The sequence below is a fragment of the Mastigoproctus giganteus genome, chromosome 3, assembly GCF_048544385.1.
Source record: "Mastigoproctus giganteus isolate SK-2022 chromosome 3, ASM4854438v1, whole genome shotgun sequence".
Lineage (NCBI taxonomy): Eukaryota > Metazoa > Arthropoda > Arachnida > Uropygi > Thelyphonidae > Mastigoproctus > Mastigoproctus giganteus.
The window spans coordinates 28,154,961-28,180,825 of NC_143577.1; the positions used below are offsets into that span (position 1 = coordinate 28,154,961).

General features: G+C 36.1%; 1 protein-coding gene across 1 annotated transcript in view; it reads left to right on the top strand.

Moving 5' to 3' along the window:
- CCDC151 (Coiled-coil domain containing protein 151) overlaps positions 1 to 25,865 on the top strand; it is an 80,958-nt gene that overhangs the window by 13,327 nt on the left and 41,766 nt on the right. The window contains exons 4-7 of the mRNA XM_090369932.1: positions 8,644 to 8,721; positions 11,170 to 11,349; positions 18,243 to 18,347; positions 20,550 to 20,804. Of these exons, the coding sequence (XP_090226058.1) occupies positions 8,644 to 8,721; positions 11,170 to 11,349; positions 18,243 to 18,347; positions 20,550 to 20,804 (618 nt within the window). The remainder of the gene's footprint in view (positions 1 to 8,643; positions 8,722 to 11,169; positions 11,350 to 18,242; positions 18,348 to 20,549; positions 20,805 to 25,865) is intronic.

Consider the following 25,865-nt stretch of genomic DNA (forward strand, 5'->3'; position numbering starts at 1 on the left):
GGTGCATGTATACCTGCGTGTACACTAATGCTAGGAGTTTGGTAAATAAATTTGATGAATTTGAGGTATTGCTCAAAACATCAAAGGCAGATATTGTTGGGATATCAGAGATGTGGTGTCACACAGATATAAGTAATGCGGAACTGGAATTTGGGGAATACAATGTATATAGAAAGGATAGACAGGACAGGAGGGGAGGAGGGGTTATGCTATTAATTAAGAAACACATAAAGTCAAAGGAAGTGAAGCCAGTTGACATCGATGGACAGGGCAGTGTCGAGTCAGTTTGGTGTGACATAAGCATAGGGAAATCAAAATTGAGAGTAGGAGTGTGCTATAGGCCTAATGACTCTGATGAGTATAATAATATATTGTACAGGGAAATAGAGTGGGCCAGTAAATCAGAGAGTCTTATAATGGGGAATTTTAATTTCCCAGATATTGACTGGAATTTGTGGGTTGGTCACTCGCACACTAGCAAGGCTTTTGTGAATTTATTGGATGATTGTTTTCTACATCAGCATGTTCGTGAGGCAACAAGAGGGAGCAATACTCTTGATCTGATTATCAGTAGTGATTCTTCATGCATTAAGAACCTGCAGATAAATGAACCACTAGGTGGCAGTGATCACAGTGTGTTAAAGTGGGATTTACTCAAGGAGGTAACTACCATCAGAGGTAAAGGGAAGGGTTTTTGTTTTCGTAAAGGCGACTATGATGGTCTGAGACAGTATTTAAATTCTATACAGTGGGACCAACTGATGATGTTACCAACAGCAAACTCAAAATGGGAAGCATTCAAGGAACTAATCTTGGTGGCTACCAGGCTTTACATACCAACTAAGAAATATTGTTCAAGGTTTAGGCCTAAATGGTTGTCAGATGGACTAATGAGACATGTGGCAGAGAAGAAAAATGCATGGGATACATACAAATTAATGGGTGACATGGAAGCCTATGATAGATATAAGTTGGTCTGTAACCAAGTCACAAAGGAGATTAGGCAGGCAAAGGCAGACTACGAAAAATCCTTGGCAAAGGATGCAAAGAAAAACAGAAAGGAGTTCTTTACATACTTGAACTCGAGAAGGAAAGGGATGAATCAGATTGGTCCACTGGATATTGATGGTCCAACAGTTGAGGATCCTGCTCAGGTGGCTAACAATCTAAACGAGTATTTTGCATCTACATTCACGCATGAGGAGTTATTCAGGAAGGAGAATGATGTAGGTAAAGTAAACATTGGCAGTGAGCTGGATGATTTTGTAATAACTGAGAGGAAAGTGGAGGAGAGATTGTTGAGGATAAACATAAAAAAGGCACCTGGGGTGGATGGTATCTATCCAGTTATATTAAAGGAGGCAGCAAAGGAAGTATGCAAACCCCTAGCCATAATTATGAGAGCTTCTTTGGACTCAGGGGAGGTACCCATAGACTGGAGATGTGCAAATGTAACCCCAATTCACAAAGGAGGATCAAAGGCTGACACAAGTAATTATAGACCTGTTAGTTTAACTTCTGTTCCAGGTAAATTAATGGAGGCACTGGTTAAAGAAGCACTGCAGGATCATCTAGACAAGAATTCAGTTATAGCTCAGACGCAGCATGGTTTTGTTAAGGGCAGGTCTTGCCTGACCAATTTGATTGGATACTATGATGTAGTCACAAAAGAACTGGATGCAGGGAATAACTTTGATATTATATATTTGGATCTTAGAAAGGCTTTTAATACTGTTGCACATGGAAGACTGCTGCACAAATTGGAGCAGTGTGGCATTGGAGGCAAATTGCTGCTATGGATAAGGGGATGGTTGAGTGGCAGAAGACAGAGAGTGGTAATCAATGGACACTGCTCAACGTGGACTAATGTTATTAGTGGAGTTCCTCAAGGTTCAGTGTTGGGTCCATTGTTGTTTTCGGTGTTTATGAATGATATTGATGATGGGATATCAAGTTTAATGTCTAAGTTTGCAGATGATACAAAGGTTGGCAGGGTCGTTAAGGACACTACTGACGCTATGCTGCTGCAACAGGATCTGGAAAGGTTGAACAGATGGGCTGAGAGGTGGCAAATGAAGTTTAACATTGACAAATGTAAAGTACTACATATGGGTAACAGTAACTCCAGAGCAATGTATCAACTCTGCGGTACTACACTGACAGTGGTGGAGAATGAAAAGGACCTGGGGGTAATTGTGCAGGCAGATATGAAGTTCTCTGAGCAGTGCAGACGAGCTGCAAGAGTAGCTCATGGTGTCTTGTCAATGATATACAGGAATTTTTCTAGCAGGGATAAGGAGGTGATTATTCCCTTGTATAAGGCAATGGTTAGGCCACATCTTGAGTACTGTATACAGGTCTGGAGGCCTCATTTCAAGAAGGATGTAGAGCTGCTGGAACGGGTACAGAGAAGGGCAACAAGATTAGTAAATGGAACAAAGGGTTGCTCTTACGAAGAAAGGCTTAAGTTTTGCAAATTACAGAGTCTGGAGACTAGGCACCGGCTAGGTGATCTGATAGAGGTGTATAAGGCTTTGAATGGTTTGAGCATGCTCAATGCCAATGGGATTCTTCATCTTTCTCAGAATAATCACCTCAGAGGGCATAAATTCAAATTGAGGAAGGACGGATGTCGGATAGATGTGCGGAAATTTGCCTTTGGCCAGCGGGTGGTTGGTTGGTGGAACCGACTTCCATCACTTGTTGTTGAAGTTGATAGCCTAAACAAATTTAAAGCTCAACTGGACAGGTATTTCGAACGAACGGAGGGGTGAAATGGGAGAGGGTTTTTTTTTTTTTTTTTTTTTTTTGGCTGATGCTGAATAAGCTTGCTTTCTTGCATCATATGCCTCTACTAATGCTAATGCTAATGCTAATTTCACTGATAATTGAAAGTGATACGTATGAAAGAATTAATACCATGTATGTATCTGCAAAATTAAGTAATATTAATTCACATGTTCTTCTGTGATTTATGATTAGTACTGAGTAGGCTTATGTCAAACAGATTATCTGCTGTGAAGTTTGAATTTTATTTTAGTATTTAATAGTAGTAGCATTTCCATGTTTTATATATTTTTGTCCTTTTTCATATATATATATTTATTTACTTTATTTTTGATAATGAAAAAATGCACCAAAAGGAAAAAAAAATTAATAGCAAATACTAGATAATTGAACAAAAAAAAAAAAAAAGAAAAAATATTAATGTAATTATTTAAGCTATCACTTCCACAACAACAGATGGAAGATGAAAGTTTGTTCCAGCAATCCATCAAACCACCCGCTGGCAAAAAATAAACTTCTGCACATCTATTCTGCAATTGTCTTTCCTTCCTCAATTTGAATTTAGGCCCCCTCATGTGTGAGTCTCAGCTTGAGGAAGAATGCCATTAACATTCAGCTTACTCAATCCATTCAAGGTGTCAATCAGATCACCCCACAAGTGCCTAGTCTCCAGATGCTGCAGTTTTCAGAACTGAAGCCATTCTTGGTAAGAATACCCCTTTATTCCCCTCATCAATCTTGTTACCTTTCTCTGTACTCATTCCATCAGCTCTGCATCCTTCCTAAAATGAGGCCTCCAGATCTGTATGCAGTACTCAAGATGTGGCCTGACCACTGCCTTATACAATGGGATAGTTACCGCCTTATCACTGCTAGAAAAATTCCTGTAAATCATTGACAAAACCCCATGAGCAGTCCTGGCAGCCTATCTGCATTGCTGAGAAAACTTCATATCTGACTGAACAATTACCCCTAAGTCTTTTTCATTTTCCACTACCCTGAGTGTAATACCACACAGTTGGTACATTAGTCTGGTGTTACTGCTATCTGTATGCAGCACTTTGCATTTATGTGTTTAAACTTCAGTTGCCACTTCTCAACCCATCTGCTCAACTTTTCCAGATCCTGTTGCAGCAGCATGCTGTCGTTACTGTTATTAACAACCCTACCAACCTTTGCATCATCTACAAACTTGGACATTAAGCATGATATACCTTCATCAATATCATTGATAAATATAGAAAACAACAATGGGCTAACACTAAACCCTGGGCCACTCCACTAATACCATTAATCCACAAAGAGCAATGTCCATTAATTACCACTGTCTGTCTTCTCCCATTCAACCATTCCTTTATCCCTAGCAGCAAATAATGCCACACGGCTCCAATTTTTACAGCAGTCTTTTATGTGCAACAGTATCGAAAGCTTTCCTGAAATCCAAGTATATGATATCAAAATTATTTTTTGCATCCAGTTCCTTTATGAATGCATCTTAGTATTCAGTCAAATTGGTCAAACAAAATTTCTCCTTAATAAACTCGTGCTGTTTCTGAAGTATATTCAGCCTTGTCTGGATTATCCTGCGTTATGTCTTTAACCAGTGACTCTATTATTTTCCCCCGAACAGAAGTTAAACTAACAGGTCTGTAATTACTCTTGTCACCCTTTGATTCCCTTTGTGAATTGGGGATATATTCTCACATCTCCAGTCTGTGGTGACCTCCCCTGAACCCAAGGATGCTCTCATAATTATGACTAAGGGTTTGTTTATTTCCTTTGCTGCCTCCCTTAATATAATTGAATATATCCTATCAACCCCACATGTCATTTTATTATATTTAACTTCACACCAATTTCTCTTCCACTTTCCTCTCAGTTATTACAAAATTATTTAGCTCCCTGTTAGAGTTTGATAAACTTTTGCCCTTCACTTCCCACTTTCCTATAGTATTCCTCAAGCTTGAATGTAGATGCAAAATATTCAGTTCATCGGCTACCTTTGCAGGATCATCAACAGTCGAACCAGTGATGTCAATGGACCAATCTGATTCATCCCCTTCCTCCTAGAGTTTACATAAATAAAGAAGTCTTTTGCTGTTTTTATTTGCATCCTTTGCCAAAGATTTATGATACCCTGCCTTCACTTGCCTAAATTCCTTTGTGACTTGATTTCAGACTAGCTTATATCTGCCATAGGCTTTTGTGTCACCTGATAATTTATATGCATCTCATGCATTTTTCTTCTCTGCCATGAGTCTCATTAGTTCACCTGACATCGACGTAGGCCTAAAATTTGAGCAGTATTTCTTAGTTGGTATGAAAAGCCTAGTAGCTTCCACGATTAATTCCTTAAATGTTTCCCATTTAGAATTTGCAGTTGGTAACATCATCATTTGGTTCCATTGTATACGATTTAAAAACCGTCTGAGACTACTGTAGTCACCTTTTTGCAAAAACCCTTCCCTTCCCTTTACCCCCAATGGTAGTTACATCTTTAAGTAAACCCCTCATCAATACACTGTGAACACTGCAACCTAGTGGTTCCTTTATCTGCAGATTCTTAATGGATGAATAATCACTGCTTGTTGCTCCCTCTGGTTGCCTCTCGAACATGTTGTAGAAAACAGTCATCCAATAAATCCACAAAAGTCTTGCTGGTGTGTGAGTGACTAACCCACAAGTTTCAATTAATATCTGGAAAGTTAAAAAATCTCCCACTATAAGACAATTTGATTTACTGGTCCACTTTATTTTTCTGTGCAGTTGTTCATTGTTCTCATTAGGCCTATAACACACTCTTACTCTCATTTTTGCTTTTCTAGTGCTTATGTTACACCAAACTGACTCAACATTGCACTGTCCACCCATGTCAACTAAATAAATGCACTGCCTTTGATTTTTTGTTTCTTAACTAACAGCATAACTTCTCCTCCCTTCCTGGCCTTTCTCTAACTTCTCCCACTGACATACAATTTTCTTTTCACTTTCGCTTTTTTTGGGTCCCCCAAAGGGAGCCTCCTCTCCAGAGGAACCTCTTCTTGGGCATACCGTGAGTGCAATGTGGACCCTGGCACACCTCCACATGGCTAGGGATGGGAGGTAGGAGGCAGTGAACAAACTCGTTTTATGCCCTATGCCTGCGAAGGTGCCAGGAGCTGACAAACAACACTCAACGGAAAAAACACACCACCCCTACACACCCACACTTACCACACTACCGGCATTGGCACATGCCTTATACAGATGTTACAGCAGCTAATGGGTGAAACACCGGAGACTGCCATGAAACATAAACACATTTTGACATTTTGTCCTTTCTCTACACATTGTACTCCCCATATTCAAATTCTGCATTCCTTATATCTGTGTGACACCATGTCTCTGATATCCCAACAATGTCTGCATTTGATGCCTCAACAAGCACTTCAAATTTTTCATGTCTTTGCTTGCCTGACCTCCTCTATGACTTGATTACAGATTAGTTTATTTATACAATAGGCTTCTGCATTGCCTGATAATTTATATTCCTCCCATGCATTTTTCTATGCATGTAAAAAGATTAAGTTTGTTTACAAGTTTAGAATAGTGAAAGGGAAGGAACATTTCCCTATTGTACATAAAGTTTTGATTTGAAATCCCATACTAATTCCACCCAGATTATGAAGTTTAAGTCCATTGCAAATAACCACTTTGTGCTATAGTTCCTGATACAGTGGGAAATTTACTACAGTGGTGCAGCAGTTCCCTTTGGGCACACAAGGTTAGCTCTTCTGTTGCTTGCTTCACTCTACACTTCACTCTTACTCTTAGTGGCTTACAAATTGAAATATGAAAGTCCAGAAGGAAATCCAAATGTGACTGTCAAAAAACCATTATATAAAGCTAATATGGCTGAAATCATTATATGAAATTTTGTTGTAGCTTCACACCCATATTTTATCCTTTGGTGAATAATCAGCAAAATATGAGCAAAGAGAGAGAGCATCAGAATTGGACCTTTACTATGATGGTTGAATGATACTGGACAGCACTCTTTGGTAGTGTTTTGCTAGTGCTGCAGGATAGCAATATACTGTAGACCATGACCTTTATGTAAGATGGCATATATCTCCATATCACAAATTTGAAAAGTATTCCCCCCCACCCCCAGAACTTCCTGATGGAATTGTGGATTTGTGACTCTAGGCTTATTTGAATTGATTTGGATACTATAGTGCAAAGCTCAAGAATGGTGTTGTGAGGATGATGGCCAACACACACAGATGAGCTCCATATTATTTATCATCATGACTGTTACCCAAAATATGCCAGACTGAAGAATCAGTTATAGTGTGGAATGTCATTCCAGTTCATCACATATCATGTACATAAGTGATTGTTATTTTGATTGTTTATTAACAATCCTTCTATTTCATAAAGTTTTCCATTTTGACCCCTGAATATAACTTGAACGTTGGGGAGGGGCTCCACATTTGTGTAATAGCACATAAAGGGGGTGCCTACATGTGGCATTACACAAATCAGACAAGTGATTTTATTGCTGATCATTCATTTTACATTAATTTTTTTAAATATAGAGTTTAGATAAGTATTTAAAGTGAACAATTTATATTTATATATTTATTTTAATTAAAATGCTTTATGCTGGTCATTTTAACAGTTGAACAAAGAATCTATTTCTGCTTCTAATATTATTATTATTTATTTATTTTTTTTGGCAAAGATTTCTTAATGGACTTTTTTTTAATGGGCAGTGATACAAAAACATTTCCCATATTGACTACATAAACCCTTCATCAAATTGTACCTCATGTAACTATTGGTACAAGGTGTAAACTGAGCAGTTTTTCAGTGCTTTATGTATATAATGTACCTAAAAAAATAGCAGTTTTTTAGCCACAGTATATATGCATTAGCATTAAATCTGTCCATTCCTCTATCTGTCCACATGTAATAACTGGATTCCAAGTGAATGGATTTTCATGAAACTTTATATTTACTCTTTTTGAAAGATTTGTCAAGCCTTTCCAAATTTCACTAAAATTACGCAAATAGAAATCTGGGAATTATTTTTATTATTATTTTTTCATACATATTGCATAGGTTATCAATGTACTATAAATTGTAGCTGAAGCACTGGATATTATGGTTGTTGCCATGTGCTGCTTGGAGCAATGAGTGGGAATATGCTGGGTGTGCAGGAATGAAATGTTCTCAGTTTATATATGAATGTTGTTACTTTTTGTTTGTTTTTTTTTTTTTGTAATCAGTTTACTAAATTCATAAATCATGTGGTTCAGATTATTGCATTTCTCTGTAATAGTTTTGCCTTTAATCTACAAAAGTTTACATCATATAAATTTTTTTTTAAAGTTCATTAGGTTTTTTCCTTATTTTTTTCTAACCATGACCGGCAGCAGCTGCCAATCATATTTAGAAAAAACAATTAGGAATAAACATTATGCAATTTGAGCAACTAGCCATATCACTCATCCACAAGAAGACAATTCAAAAAATCTTAAAGTTTTACAATGCAGTAAATTACATAAAAGGCATATTTTTATCAAAAAATTGCCACAAATAAAACTCTAATAATGGACAGTAGAAAGCAATAATGTCTCTGTAGGCTACACTTGCAGTGCACCAATCTAAAACAAAAAATAAATTTGTTTTAGATGGTGCACTGCAATCAATTGCAATTGGGTTGTGTCATTCTTCTTGCAGATGAGTGATATGACAGTTGCAGATGGTTACGGGAAAGTTTTTACACAGCATTGCTGAAAGTCCTTTAGGAAACTTTTTTCTTATTTTTACAGTTAATATTTTGTAAAAATCCAAATATTTTTTTTGCAGGGTGATGAACGAATTATTAAAAAAGCATTTCGCAAGCATACTAGAGAAATTGGAATAATGAAGGGGAGATCAGGAAAAGTAATCTTTTGATTATTGTCACTGTTGTTTGTAGTTATCTGATTTTTGTTATTTATATAAAGCTAATTTTTCATGCCAAAATCAATAGTAGTAATATACACAGTGTGCCAATTTAATAATGAGACTGCATGCACTCTGCATTTAATATTAATGAAAGAGGCCAAAATAGTACATAATTAGATCTGCTAGAGTGTGCTCTTTCCAACGAGTGCAAGTTGAAACTTGTCTGGTCAGTAGTTCATGATTTATGATGGAAAAAGTAATAGTAGTTTTGTGCATGTCGTCTGAAAATTGAAAATGGAGCAAAGTGCAGTTATCAGATTTTATTGTAAATTGGGGAAAAGTGATACGGAAACTTTTGATGATTTAAAAAAAAAGTTTATGCTGATGAATGTTTGTCTTGACCAAGAGTGTTTGAATGGTGTCTCGTTTTTGTAAAAGACATGAGTTGTTAGAGGATGATCCCCGACCTGGCTGACCGATCTCTGTTCAAACATTGGAGATTGTCACAAAGGTCAATTTCAACGAGGTTGCTTGCTGAGATGATCAGTAACAATAAGGACAAGAAATTCTAAAAGAAGATCTGGGTAAGAGAAAATTTTGTTCCCATTTTGTACTGCATTCATTGAGTTTCAAGCAACAAGAAAAGAGAGTCAAGTGTTGCATCGATTTGATTGTGTGGTGACAATAACCCAACATTTTTGAGTAGAATCTTTACCGGTGGTGAGAGTTGGGTATTTCAATATGATCCAGAGACAAAACATTAGAGTTCAGAATGGCATTAGTCATCCTCTCCCCTTCAGAAAAAAGTGTGGTTAGAAAAATCGCAAGTGAAAACCATGTTGATCGTCTTCTTTGATATCAAAGGCATTATCCATTGAGAATTTGTGCCTCAAGGGACAACAGTCACGAAAAAGTTCTGAGGAGGTGTTGAAGAGGTTGTGGGATCGAATTCATCAAGTGAGACGCAAAATGTTCAACTCCAAAAATTGGTTGCTGTTGCATGACAATGCACCCGCACATTGTGCCATCAACATCAAGCAATTTTTGGCAAAAAAAGTCGATTCCAGTCATCCAACATCCCCTAATTTGCTCCTGATTTGGCTCCCATAGATTACTTTTTGTTCCCCAAAATTAAAACAGCCATGAAAGGAACATGATACAGAATGATAGAGGATATCCAGGCTGCAGTGACCGACCAGCTGAAAGTGGTACCAGAAGAGGAGTTCCAGAAGTGTTTTCAAAACTTGTATAAAAGATGTAAACAGTGTGTACACATCAGAGGTGATTACTCCAAAAATATATAACCTTACTTTGCCGTTAGTGTTATTCTTTTTTTTGTAGTAGCGTCAGTCTCATTATTTAGTTGGCACACTGTGTACATATAAGTAAAAAAAATTAATTACATCATGACAGTGGTTTAGTGTCCTAGTCTTTTACTTCTGCATAAGTTCATTCTGAAAGCACATTGCCAATGCTAGAATCTGATTGTCTTCTTTGACAATGACCCAACATTTTTGAGTAGAATCGTTACCGGTGGTGAGATTATCCCAGACTATCATATATGACAAAGAATGACAGCTGTATAACCACTCAGCTGAGATTAATCTGTACAGTGCACAGTCACATGTCTGAGCATAAAAGAATAAGTTTCATTAGTATCAGGTATTAAAAAAACAAAGTTTGTGTGTGCATCTGATTAAAATTCAAAAGTAGCTTAACCTAGCTGGCTGAAATTTGTCATGTATATATTTTTCCAGTTATAAAATCTATTCATTTTGACATGTGGCAATCAGTATATCATGAGGCCATATAAACTTTGCCTTTTTCAATAAATGTAATTTGATGTATGCATTTCAGAACATTTTCTCCTCCATAACAACTTGTGACAACACTTTTATCCTCCTTCCCATTATTATATACTGAAATACTCCAATTCAAGTTTCTTTTCTTTTTTTTTTTTATGAAAAACACCTGTTTATTATATAACATCTGTTTGATGTTATATAACAAACCATTTTGATGATATATAACAAACCCCCCACCTGCAGTGCAGTGCAGCATTTTCATGTAACTGTTTTCTTCCTGTTCACCAGATGTGTAATCATCTTTGAAATGTTGGTGTAAAATATTGTTTCTTATGTAATGTGTAGTATAATGTTCTTTTAATTGGTTGATAGTATAATGTTCTTTTAATTGATATTGTTTACATGATATCGTGATATCATTTAGAGATCATATTAGTGTGTTTTAGTGAAGTCAAATATTTTGAGATATACTAGAAACCTGATTAAAAATGTATCAGGTTTTTGAGACTTTGAAGAGTGTATCAGAAACTTTCATTTAAAGAGGAATGAGTTTAAGTTAGCATTGACTGTTATTAATTTTTATTTTGGTAATGTCTAATATTTTTCTCTCTTTTTTTTTTTTTTTGTTGTTGTTGCATAGAATGCAGTAGAAATCTTAGAAGGCAAAGTATTTGACTTATGCAAGAAACGTGATGCACTCTATCATGAAATAAATTTGAAGGGTAAAATTTTGGCTGACACCAAAGCACAGTATGAAGACATGGTAAATACTTGCATTCGAGCAGCCACATCAGATCCATCTGAAAGTGCTAGTGCCAAGGTAGTATAGAAACCTTTTTCATTGTTATGTAAACTCTTTTCAGTTGTGTCAGTAATATTTAAATAATTCTTCAGTAATGTTGACTGAAAAAAAAAAAAAAAAGTATTTTCATTTTTATGAATTTTATATGTTAGGATTTATATTTATAGTTGTAACTCAACAGACACAAATCCTGATTATGGATTACAAAAAAATGGATTGCCATTATACATTATATATTACATTGGTAAGTTATAATTATTGACAAAAAAAATTTATATACAGATTATGTTATATCAGAAAAGCATAAATATGGTGAAAAAATAAAAATAAATGACACAGTCTGCCAGTCAATAAAGATATGGTAACATGTAGCAATTCATAAGTAGCACAGAGGAGAAAGTCCATCTTGAAATAGGCTGCCTTAGCTGTTTCTTTGAGTTAGTGTATCACAATTGAATAATATTGCCAGTTTGAAAATATAAAGATTCAAAACATTATAGAATTATAGAATCATTGGCAGAACTAGTATGTTATCAGGTCTACCACTACAGGAGAACTCGAGAAGGTCCAATGGCTGGTTTTATACGGTTGTTAATGATCACGTATAAACTGTTTAGCAATATGACAGGGATCCCAGAATTAATTCTGGTTTACTCCTTCCATCAGATCACTGAATGGCCATTTCAGTAATCTAATGTAATGAAATTTTCAGCAATCTGTATAGAACGTCATGAGAGCTATGATACCCAATTTTGACTGATTCACAAGATTAGGCCCAACACAGCCAAGTGATCAGGCACAAGAGTGCAGTAATGCATGCACATTTGAATGGGCTATGGTTCAAGCCTATCTGACTGCTGAATATGGTTAATTGTATTCACTGACAAAATAATTTATTGTAAACTCTTCTAACCTAGTGGTCATGCTGAAGTATAAATAAGAACATAAAGAAGAAAAGGTTGAGCATAGTATGTAGAATGTTCAGTGAGATATTATTTATCAAATATTATGAAGATATTATTTATCAAATATTATGAAAGGTCTTCCATTCATGGCCTGTGTGTTGCATTGTGTTATTTGTATGGATTGAAAGAATGAAAAAGAGAGAGATAATCTGCTTAGTGATAACCAATATTGTTTCTATAACAAATATATTTGTCAAACTTTCTCACTTTTTATTTTCAGTTCATAGATTTGGGGGGTGGGGGGAGGTGTGAGGAACCAAACCTAGGCTACATATTCAAGAGGAGATTTTGTGAAGCTTAGAGATCTGCAGACAAAGATGTTGATATGGCTGTTTAAAGAAATCAGCTAGAGACATTATGGTTCCATTCCTTTGTATGGTTTTGTCACAAAAATAATTCCTGATTACAACAACTTGAACCTTTCATCTTGTTCTGAAAAAGGTGATAAAGTAATATTTTTTAGAGAATAAATGGGGGCTGAATCTACTCTAGTTAATTTCTAAAAATGTTTCCTGAAGAACTCCAAAATGAATGATGCAGGAGGGAAAAAGAGCACCTTCTTATTACAACGAAGGCCAATTTTGAAGATGGCCAAAGAGCAGTTATGCATCTTTTTATAAATCCCATAACATTCCAGCTTGTTCACTAAGAAGTGAGTGGCTGAACTGAATGAACATTGATCTAAGACATTATATAAGTATCTTGATGAAGTTTTTAAAACCCTTGGAGCTGCCAATGTTTTAATCACAATGGATGTGAACACTCAATGGCTTAACTATGTTATAGTAATTCAATAAGCAATTGAGAAAGATTACTCAAAGATTTTATTTTGGTACATAATCTAAAAATCCATAATCAGCATAGTCAACATTACCCCCCCCCCATGATATTAGTAGATACTCAACTGTTCGTCTGTCCAAAAAAAATTTCTCTCCTGATATCTCCTCTTCCCTTGATTCTCTCTCTCTCTCTCTCTCTCTCTCTCTCTCTCTCTCTCTCTCTCTCTCTCTCTCTCTGCCTCTGAGCTTGCCTCTTATGGACATAATGGGACATAATGCCCTCTTAAAGGCCACAATCTGTTCAACTAAAAAAGAAGGTAAGTTATCGCTAAACCATTGCTTGGTGGACAGAGGAGCTTTCCAATCTGTGTAAACAAATGCATCAAGTATGCATGAACTTCCAGTGAAGTTATTGGCCAGATCCTGATGTTAACAGCCTTAAAAATACATATTGCAAATTAAAAAGAGAGTGCATTAAGGCTGTTGCAAACCAGATGCTCACAATTTAAAAATCTTGTCTTAACAGTTGGTAAATCAGATCCATTAGTATAAAAGATAAGTAAAAATGAAATTCACTCAACTGGGGTCTACAATATTGTAATTAACAACCACAACCATAATGAAACTAAAAACATTCAGCTGGACTCAATAAATACTACAGGCTCCCTCCTCCTGATGAGCCCTCCACTGACTTATCAGAAATGATAATTCATTGTATTTTACTTCTGAGAATACAGAGCTCTTCAAAATAAACAAATTAAAATCTATAATTTCCAACACAGTACTTGAAAATGTATTTATTATCAAGTTATTCAAAATTATGCCTGATATTTTACCGAAGTTATCCAAAAACATCTCGCTGAAGGTATCTTCTCAGATATAGGGGAACTGCGTTTATCAATATCCTACATAAACCAGGAAAACCAGTTACAGATCCAAATGTTTATAAACCCATAAAATTTGGTTAAACTGTTTGAAAGACTAATTACAACAAGACTTGCAAATCTCTTTATGAAATAAATAATTTAAATTCTCCTTGCTAGTTGGGTTCAGTAAAGGAAAATCATGTGAAGATGCCCTTGTGGATCTTACTTTTCATATTAACACTTCTCATGCTAAGTATGAACTAGCCATTTTCAAAGAGTTCAAGGATGCATTTGATTCTCCTTAGTGGGAGAGTTCCCTTGACAGATTAGGCCAACCACTCTATATTTCTACTTCTAGTAACATTTTTACTGTCTTACTAAAAGTTACTTTCAATGTAGAAATATTAAAATTATATCAAAACAGCAGTCTGTTACTAGAACAGTCTCCAGAGGGTTCTGGTAACAGATAAAACGGAATCTTGTTCCCAAGGTTCTGTTCTGTCTGTCTTCAGGGCTCATCATTTGGAACATAGTCCTAGATAGTTGGCTTCTCTATGATTTTGACAAAATACATGCAGTATCATACACTGATGACCTAATGCTTGTTTTTGCTGGTAAATCTTGAGTGGGCTTTGAGTTTTGTACAAATCTGGTCTTGTGTGAACTGATTGAATTGGACTATCACCAGTGAGTTGAGTAGATCTCCCTCCAGGACCAAAATAATGGGGGTTTTTTGAGCAAAATTTATGGGAAGCCTCCCACCATTAAAATTTGGAATGGCTTTCCATCCCTTTAATTCACCAGCTTAGATACCTTGGAATTATTGTGGTGACTAGATGAATTTTATGGCTCATGTTAACTAGCTGACTTCCAAAATAAAGTTTTGCCATTTCCATAATTAAATTACCAAACAAGAATGGAGTGTAAGTAGGAAAGCTCTTTCTTTATACTGTAAAGCTGTGTTGGTCTATGGAACCATGACAAGCAACATGCATGGTTCCATAGGCCAACGAACATCAAATTCCAAGCTGAATTGGCTGTACTTCAAAGATCTGTGCTCTGGTCATTCAGTACAGTATCCTCTACTGCATTGCAGATCATAGTAGGAGTACTACCTCTGGACCACCACCTGGTGTATGCAAAGGTTTCTACTATAGATTAAAGCATAGAATTCGTATAGAAATATATAGGCATAACAAGTAATTAGATGCAGACATTAAACAGATAGAATTCTGTACATGAAATAGATTGCTAAATATCTGGTGAACTGGATGGGACACCAGCCTTACAGGAAATATAACAATAATCGTATCCTACATCTTTATCACCTTTACCACCAAATGAGAGATTAAGAGATAATTTAACCCTAGTTTCTATTCATCCTACTTAATTACTGTCCATGGCTATATAACTCAAAGTTATTTCAGTTTCACCTTGTTTACTAAAATTTCTATACCTCTGATTCTTAAGAAAGTTGGGCAAATATCATTAATTACTGCCCCCAGTTACAATGAATCGAGATCAACATTAAAATCGTGTGATTTTGCTGAGAGAAATGAAACTGTGCTTATGAGCAGTGTAAGTTCCTTCCAGGTTTTTCAAAACTTTGCATTAGATATTTTCACAAAAAAAAGCCATTGTTGTCTGCACCACCATCTACATCTTCCATCCCTATTTCTTAAACTTATGGAATATTTTGCAGTCAAGTGTAAATGAAATTACCTTATAACTTCTTACCTTATCATTGGAACTCACTTCTGTACTTAGAAACTACTCCTCTGAAAACAGCCAAAGAAGAAGACTTTCTGATTATACAGTAACTACTTTTGAAGATTTACCAAATTCAAACTCTTCAAGACAGTGTACTTATGGACCAACTTCTCTTCTGAATTAGACACCTGACTAGACTACTGATCCTCACTCCTGGACCTGTCTCCTGCACTACACATATAGTGTCCTTTACTGTGATGACCTATTCTCTTTCCCTTCCTCCCCCCCCAGCTGGCCTGCTCCTTTGAGGATGGGATCTCACTAGCCTCTTGAAGCAAGACTGTTGGTGCTTTCAATTTAAGCTCCCAGGGGTATAGGATTGCTGGAACTTGCAGTTGTGGCCTCTGTATCCCTATTCTCTCATAAGTCCTATGATGAGGATGTAGCACATGTATAGTTGTATACATACTGCCTCCTCATGATATGGACAGGTACTGAGAAGCACCATTCCTGTTGATCACTGCTTCTTGTAGCAAAATAGCAAAAAATAACTAAACAACACATAGATGCACACATGCATCTATCTATGTGTTGTGAAAGAATGATAATGAGTTGTAAAAATATGATATAAATTGCTAATGAGTTCTCGTTAGTATTAGCCAACCAGGATATCGTAGCATGAAGTGCCGAAATCTGACAGACTTATGTTAACTTCCTTTCTTTTAAGTCTTGATAGAAAGTTTCACCCTTGCCTTTAATAGCATCATTGGTTTCAGCAAAGAAATTCATTTTGATTTCTCTGCCATAATAGATATCATTTGCTGTATTTCACCTTATTTGAGATAAGCAGGAATTGAAAGTACCAGGGCTTCAAGTTTTTAAGTTTATAATAAATTGTCCTAATTATCCTTTTGATTATATTGTAGATTATTTGTTCTTATGTCAGTTAGCAAATGGGAATCTTTGAATATGCTTTATCTTCTCAAAAGTATTTGAACACCTCTCTGAAGTTAATGAATGCAAACTTGGCATATGCAAATAAGAAACAGGGTATAAATGAGAAGCAAGCATCAGATATATTAGTAGCATCCAATGTGAGTCAGTGGTAGATCCAGTAACATACATTTGGCCCGTTTTCCCAAGAGCCTGAATAAATTGTACAAAATACTGTGTTTTATAATATTTATTCATTTACTGTCAATAACATATATCATCATAATCATCATTGTGTCATGTCCCCATCTCCCAGAAAACCATTAGCATGTTAGTAATTGCTAAAATATGCCACAGTAAACCCATTTTTGCCGTTTGAAGATAATATAGTATATGTGAAATGATGGAAGACTGAGGGTAAGGCAGTGGTTAATCCACAATCAAGTGAACCAAGAAAATTGATAAATTGGGATCAATGAATTAAAAAAGTTAGCTATATCATCTTTGAAGCTGTTGCTACAAAAGTGATATTAGTGCTTTGCATGGCAGTAATACTGTCCATAAGTGCATGCGATGCCTGAGTTGCTTGGGCTTGGCATCACCTAAATTTGTGTTACACCAAAAAAATGTCAAATTTTTTTGGTGTGGTGTATCACCCATTACTCGTGGACTCTGTAACAATAGAGAAGAGATCCTATAAAGTCATTTCACAGTATTCAGGTCTGTGATTAACTTTTGGTTTGGAGAATGCCAAGAAAATACTACCTGCCTGTTGTAGCTTATTGTCCCAGCAATAAAGTTTGGAGAAAAGAGTGTTGTGATGTGGGGTTATTTTTATAGCTCATATGGCCAGGACAGTTGCTTGTAGTGCTGAGAACCCTCAGCACTATAATGCTGAATCATATATTTACAGTCTGGGCAGCTTCGTTATATCCAGACTCTACCAGTTCTGTGAAAATGTGCCTTTCTTGTTTGAGTATGATGATGCCCTGTACAGAAAAGTCAGGTTTGTTCATATCTGGTTTGAGGAAAACAAGGTTCCATGATTTGCTTGACTATCTCAAACTGCTGATCCACAGAATATGTTTAGAATAAGTTGAGCTGCGGGTGTATAGTAAAACCAATGCAGCCCACTTGTGCAGTAACTATATCAGAAGAGGAATAGTGCCACATTTCAGATGGCTGTTAATTTGAAACAACCAAAAAAAAACCAGTATTGTCATTTGGGCAAGGTGAGCTCACATATTACAACATTACTGCAAATACTTTTGAGAGAATAATATTGGAATACTTTTGAGAGAATAATATATATCATTTGCAATATAAAAAATAATTTATTGCTTAAATAACTAGACAACAAATGATTCAAAGCGAAAATTTTAAATATGTTGATATTGATATGCATATTACATTTTCCCAGAATATTTGTTGAGTAGTGTTAAAATTTAGGAAATTAATTTCATAAATACAGGCAGTACATGGAGACATTTAGATTTTTCATAATAATACATGCTCATCATATGATTCAAATTACAACATTATGATAAGGATATATATTTAGACTTCATCTATACCTTTCTATAAATACTGTTTAATTTCAACTAAAAATGCCATTGAATAAATTTCACCTGAAATATTTAGGAGAAATTATCTTTCAGCAACTCCGAGAACTAGAAAATGATTTCCAAAAGGTACAGATGAAAATAAATGAAGCAGAGCATGTACAAAGGAAATACAAAGCAATTCAGGATTTATTAGTTGAGGTAAAAAATTAAAGACTATAATTATATATTAGAGACCATTGTGTGTGATGTAAATTTTCCAAAGTATGAGAAGAGTTCAGTTGTGACCTGGACTTTTTATTTTATTTCTAAATTATACAGTAAACACCACAAAATAGAATTGCCATTGCAATTTTTTGCCTTTTTTTTGTCTCTATTATCTAAGTGCTCTTTCAGTGGTGAAAACAGATTGGAAGTCAAAGGTCACAAATCAAAACTATAATGAAGGTGAGGAAAAATGACCCACTACATTTTAGTTTGTGTGTTTATAGCCATTGTTGTAGAGAAAACAATCACCTCTGGATTTGTTGCTTTCATATTCTGCTTCAGCATTTTCTATAAACAAAACAATTTTCTATGCTATTTCCACTCCCCTTCTAAATATAAAAGCTTTAGCTTTAGCATTAGCATTAGTAGAGGCATACGATGCAAGAAAGAAAGCTTATGAAGCATCAGCAAAAATAAAAAGAAAAAAAGGTCTGTTCCACCAATCAACTACCCGCTGGCTAAAGGCAAATTTCAGACATTTATTCTACAACTCTTTCCTCAATTTGAATCTGTGTCTCCTCAGGTTCTTAATCTGAGCAAGAGGAAGAATCCCATCAGCATTCAGCTTGCTGAAGCCATTCAAGGCCTTATAAACCTCAATCAGATCACCTCGCAGGTGCCTACTGTCCTATGTATATAACAGGGACATAACAGCTAAAGGCTTAATTTGCCATTGCTATTATCCCAAAAAATACAAAAGTTGGATCCACCCTTGATTACAAGAATTGATTGGATTGAACAAATAAGGTATCCTGGACATTTCATATTAGAATAAATCAGGACATTGATTCGTTATTATGCAATGACGAAATGTTTTTGAAGGCAATCCAATTCTGCATTCAAAGTATAGATCTGCTTCATCATAGTGAAAAAATTCTCCAAATTTATTTTAAATTCTCAAATAAACAGAAAAAATATCACTGTGGAGAAGTTGCAGATAGTGATTATTATTTATCATATCAAGAATCATTGGGATCTGATCATTACTCACCTGGAACCCTGCAGTTCTACCATTCTACCAAATTCTACAGAATCTTGAATCATTTCAGAATCATGTAGAATTTTAGATCAGTCCAGTTTCTAGCGGCTGGACTGGCTGCTCTCTGTCAAAGACAAAGAGATGAAACAGCGCCTACTAACAGCAGTTAAAGAGTGATTGTAACACTGAGGATAAAAAAAGGTTATTTCACTGATTTCGTGGAAATTTTTTGAAATCCATACTTGTATATTGTATTTATTGACATAGCTATCTAGGTGTTTCATATGTGAACCACTGCAGGATTCTCACTTAAGAAGGATTAAAGCTCATTACAGAATACTGATCTTCTGTTGTTATTGTATGTATATACAAGGTCTGAAGTTTATTTAGATACAGTTGCACAATTTCTGTTTTTTTTTGTTTTTTTTTGTTGTTGGCACATCGGCTTCTGTGGCCATAATGCACCTCCCAAAGTTTTTGCATTTTTACTCTGATCCAAGCCTGAGACAGGATTCGAACCCGCGGTGGGTAAAGTTGCCAGGCAGGCACTTTACCCACCTGGCTAGCCTGGTCAGCCACAATTTCTGCATCATTAGGTATATTTAATGCCAGAACAGGGGAAGGGCAGATGGGGCACTTACTCCAGTCTCAGCAAGGTTGGGGACATAACAGCTAGAGGCATTCTATAACTGGGGATTTTGCATCCAGGACAAAATACATATTTAGTATTTTGCCCTGGATGCAAAAATACCTAGTTCTGGCACTAGGTACATTAATGTTGATTTTAAACCAAATGATTAAGAACGACAGATTGCATTTTTATTTTTATTTTTTATATTTTAAACAAATGCTTCCATACATACTGAATTTTTCTTGAGTATGCAGTGACTTATACCATCCACCTATCCTAGACCCAAATTCATTTTGAAAACATTGCTAAACTTTGCTAAACTTGCATAAATCTGGAAATTCAATGGAATGTGCTGATCTGCATTATATTAAACATGAACAGTTGATTTTTATATTGAGACTTCATTAGTTTTATCATAGACATATATCAAGTAGTATTCTCCATCAAAGAGAGAGAGAATGGCTGAAATTTTATTACTACACTAATATATTAATTTTATTTTTGTGCTCTCATTTCTTTTAAACAGGAACTCATAACACTCCCCAGGCAGCTTAATGAACTGGAAGATCAGTTTCACCAACAGCAGTCAGAAATTGAGAGCCTTTTAGCATCTAAAGAAAAAGCACAAGTAGCAAGAGAATCAGCGCGAACAGTGTTATCTGAAGTAGAAATGGAAGCTATTGGCTCTCGTCAGCAGAGAGATAAAGTGGTATATGAATTCAATCAAGTTATGGAGCAAAGGCAACTGGCACAGACTGACACTGAAATAACAGGGAAAAAAGTAAACAAACTAAATGCATATTTAATTATTATTCCTTAAGTAACATATGCTAGCATTATATACAGTATAATATAGTTATATAAAATATATAAGTGCAATACTGTGGCAATACTAAGTTTAATATTGTGATAACTTGTGGTGAAGACCCTCAATAATATATGATCGATACTCTCAGTAGTAAACTTAGTTTGTTCAATACTGCATGTTGATCAAGGCAATGCCATACTTTACCATTGTTTTATAGCACTCATAGCAGAAGACCTTTGCCCTAAATTTTTTGAGCTTTTAAAACTTTCTACACCATTAAGCATCTCACATATGGATATTTCTTATCAACAGTTTGTCAAGTCATTCACTTACAGTGACTGTGTGCCCACCAGTAAAATCCCAGAAAGGGTCAAAACTAAGGAATAGCATTAATTTTAAATAAATAGCAATACACTTATCCATGGAGTACTGTTTGTTTTTTAATTTAAAGTTCATAGTGCAGTGCTGGGACAACTCATGGTAAGGGGCCTTCTACAATATAAGATCAGTGCACTCAGTAGTAATCTTAATTTGCTCAAGCTATGTGCAGATCGAATCCATTCCCTACTTGCATTTGTTTGAGCAAGTTAATAATAATGTCAATTATGTTTTTTTATTAACATGTATAAGGCCAAATGATGCAAGGAAGTGGACATTCTTGCATCAGCCAAAAAAATAATAAAATAACCAGAATAATAATAAAATAAAACAGAAAATTCATACTATTTTCATTCTCACAAGGTAATCATCAAACTCGGCTCTGAATTTAGTCATACCAACTCCCTCTACGATATTGGGAAGCAGTTTATTCCAGTGTTCGACAAAGCTCACTGCCCATAGGTGAACTTAATGAGATCCAGTCGTCTGTTATTCCCTGATATTTTATATTGTTTTCCCTCTTGCTCCTCACATCTGTGAGAGGAACAGACCTTCTTCATTCATTTTACTCAGCCCCTTTGGCATCTCAATTGGATTTCCCCTTTAGATGTCTAGTTTTTTAACTTTGTAGCCCACAACTTCTAAGCCTTCTTCACGTGTACATCGGCACCTCCGTAGCCAGGTGGGCAGGAGCAGCAGTGCATAGCACACGCTTCTTGATTAGACCGGGATTCAAGCCCGTGACCACCAAATACGGAGGATGCAGAAAGGTCAGGGAATGACCACCGCATATCCCCGGAGCAATATGTCCTTAGTTGCTAATGCTCCTTAAAACCAAATAACTAACTAACATGTACATCAATTGAACTTATCACTAATCTGGTTGCTTACTAGTAATTCTTTGAACTCTCTCCAGTAGTTCTGTCTTTTTTAGGTGCAATCTCCGGACCTGAATACAGCATTGTATAGAGGGATAATGGTGTCCTTCTCCCTACTGTCAAAGGTCCTATAAATCATGGACAAGATACTAGGGGCCTTTGTAGTCACCTGTTTACACTGCATGGAAAATTTCATACCAGATTAAATTATAACATCTATGTCTTTTCCAACTTGAAGCACTTTTAGCTTCCCTTTCCCTAGCTTATATGTGACTCCAGGATTTCTGTTCTGCAAATGCATAACCTTACATTTAGAAGAATTAAACTCTATTGCCATTTTTTGGGCCATATATGCAACTGATTCAATTCTTTTTGAAGCAACCTGGCCTGGCTTGAATTGTTAACCACCCTTCTCACTTTCAGATCATCAGCAAACTTCAACGGTGTCCCTGGGATACCCTTTGTCAGTATCATTTATAAAAATTATAAGAACAGATACTTCTCGTTGAGCAGTATCTGTTCAACTCATTTGCAATTTAAACTGGGCTTTCTGTGGACCTTCTATTGCAACCAGTTAAGAAGGATATTTGATTTACTTTCTTCTTTTTTTATATTCACATATGAAAAGAACTCCCAATCCTCATTTTTAGCTCTCTTTGCTAAGTGCTTTCTTGTAACCAGCTTTTACCTGTCCCACCACATTAGTGGCTTTATTATATATTTATATTTTATTGTAATGCTTATATAAATCAGCATGCTATGATTGTCTGTAGCTGCCCCATGATTGTCTCTTTAGCTCAGTTAAACTCCTAACCTCACCTGTCATCTATTTTGGCATCTTATGTTTATGGAACCTGACCATTGGTACAAATATATTTATGACTTTGAGGATAAATACCTTGACTGTTTCCTACAGCGTATTTGTATCTGACTCCATACAGTATTGTCCTCTCTTGAAATTGAAACTCTTGCCTTTACCTTTGACCACATATGTTTCTTTAATGGTTATGTAGTCATTGTCTGATATTGGTACTCCATCTCCCACTCTCAAGTTTTTTATACAGTTAAGTTCCTTAGTGAGAAGCAGATCTAGGATGTTATAGCCCCTTTTACTCTCTTGGACCTGCTGGAATAAGGTAGCAATCATCCAGTTTGTTCAAAAAACTGTTGCCCTGTATAAAATATTTTTTGTCCACATATCCCATTCCATGAGGCAAGTTGAAGTCACCCATAATAAGATAATCGTACTTACTTTTCCAATTTGCTCTGCCTAAAGCAATTTTTGTCATACCCCTTGGAATGATTTAGCCCATACTAAACTATTATCTTCCCTTTACTAAAAATCGACAGTTGAACCATCAATATCTAGTGGACCAATATGATTCATCCCTTTCCTTCTAGAGTTTACATAGGTAAAGAACTCTTTTCTGTTTTTCTTTGCATCCTTTGCCAAGGATTTCTCATAATCTGCCTTTGCCTGCCTAATCTCCTTTGTGACTTGGTTATAGACCAGCTTATATCTATCATAGGCTTCCATGTCTATTAATTTATATGTATCCCATGCATTTTTCTTCTCTGCCATATGTCTCATTAGTTCATCTGACCTCCATTTAGGCCTAAACCTTGAACAATATTTCTTAGTTGGTATGTAAAGCCTAGTAGCTTCCAAGATAAGTTCTTTGAATGCTTCCCATTTTGAATTTGCTGTTGGTAACATCATCAATTGGTTCCACTGTATAGAATTTAAATGCTGTCTCAGACCATCGTAGTCACCTTGACAAAAGCAAAAACCCTTCCCTTTACCCCTGATGGTAGTTACCTTTTTGAGTAAATTCCACTTCAGCACATGATCACTGCCACCTAGTGGTTCCTTTATCTGCAGATTCTTAATGCATGAAGAATCACTACTGATAATCAGATCAAGAGTATTGGTCCCTCTTGTTGCCTCACGAACATGCTGATGTAGAAAACAATCATCCAATAAATCCACAAAAGCCTGGCTAGGGTGTGAGTGACCAACCCATAAATTCCAGTCATTATCTGGGAAATTAAACCCCCCCCCCATTACAAGACTCTCTGATTTACTGGCCCACTCTATTTCCCTGTACAGTTTCTTATTATACTCATCAGAGTCATTAGGCCTATAGCACACTCCTACTCTCAATTTTGATCTCACAATGCTTATGTCACACCAAACTGACTCGACACTGCACTGTCCAGCGATGTCGACTGGCTTCACTTCCTTGGATTCTATGTGTTTCTTAACTAATAGCATAACCCCTCCTCCCTTCCTATCCTGTCTATCCTTTCTGTACATATTGTACTCCCCAAAGTCCAGTTCTGTATTCCTTATATCTGTATGACACCATGAATCTGATATCCCAACAATATCTGCCTTTGATGTTTTGAGCAATACCTCAAATTCATCAAATGATTCATTCTGATGGCTCATCAGAGACTCAAGTATCTGATGATACATAAGATGACATACTCCCAAATCTGGCCCCAGAAATAGCTTGACCAGTACAGAATGCTTTGGTTCCACAGGAGTTAACCTTAACTGGGGGACTTACTGTATGGGATATAGAGAATATAATCGTTAAAAAAGACAGATGGCATAGAACCAGAGTATATCTACTGGGTGCCAAAACTGATGATATAATAATTTATCAACTTGTAATGGTTCTAGTGGGTGTATAGTAACACATGTGGAAACTAATGATTTAAAGCCTAAACAAACAGATGACTAAATATAAGGTCATGTTAAAAAAAAGTGTACAGGACAAAATGTTTTTCATCTGCAAATCTACTCAGATATGACAGGAGGGATTTCATGATGAAAGTCTTGTGGATTAACTCTGAGTCTGAGGGACTCTGCAAGGCTAAAGTAAAGCATGGAATTTTTCTTGGCATGATCCATAGACTGAATTTATTTTGAAAAGATGGCATTACCTTAAACAGAGGAGGTGCAAAGGTTTTCACTAATGCCACTGAGGAGGTATTAAGGGTTCAGAGAAACTGCTACTTCAAGGATTAGAGAAGTTGGTACATGATTGACTCAGCAATGGCATGTGGCAAAATTACACATGCACCCTTTTTGAGGGCACTTGGGTGCAACCAGTGATTACTCTAAACACCGAGGGAAACTGTGAAGAAGTGTAGAAGCAAAATCCGCCAGTAAAATAAGACCCAAATGCAAAAACACTTAAAGTAATTATAAGGCATGCATCAGGGTTGTCAAAAGCAATAAGTACAAAACTTAATCTGTCCATACAATAAAGGCAAGAAATACTGTACACAAATTAAACGAATTTGAGCTTTTGATCAAGTCAACTAATGCTGATGTAATTGGGCTTACTGAGATATGGTGCTATTCAGAGATACAAGATGAAGAATTTCAGTTTTTATTGTGTTCAGGAGAGTTAGGCCTCAAGAGATGGGACAGAGGGGTGGGAAGTGATGCATCCTGTCAAAAACTGCCTGAAGGCAGCAAGGATATCCCCTAAATCAGATCAAGGTAATGTATATATGGAATCAATGTGGTGTGAAATGGCTTATAGTAAAGCAAGAAAGCAAGCTTATATAGCATCAGCCAAAAAAAAAAACCCTTGTTTCACCCATCCACTCGCTCCAAATGTTTGTCAAGTTCTGCCTTGAATCTATATAGGCTACCAACTTCTACGACAGATGGAAGTTTGTTCCAGCAATTAACCACCCGCTGGCTAAAGGCAAACCTCCCCACATCTATCCTACAATCATCTTTCCTCAGTTTAAATTT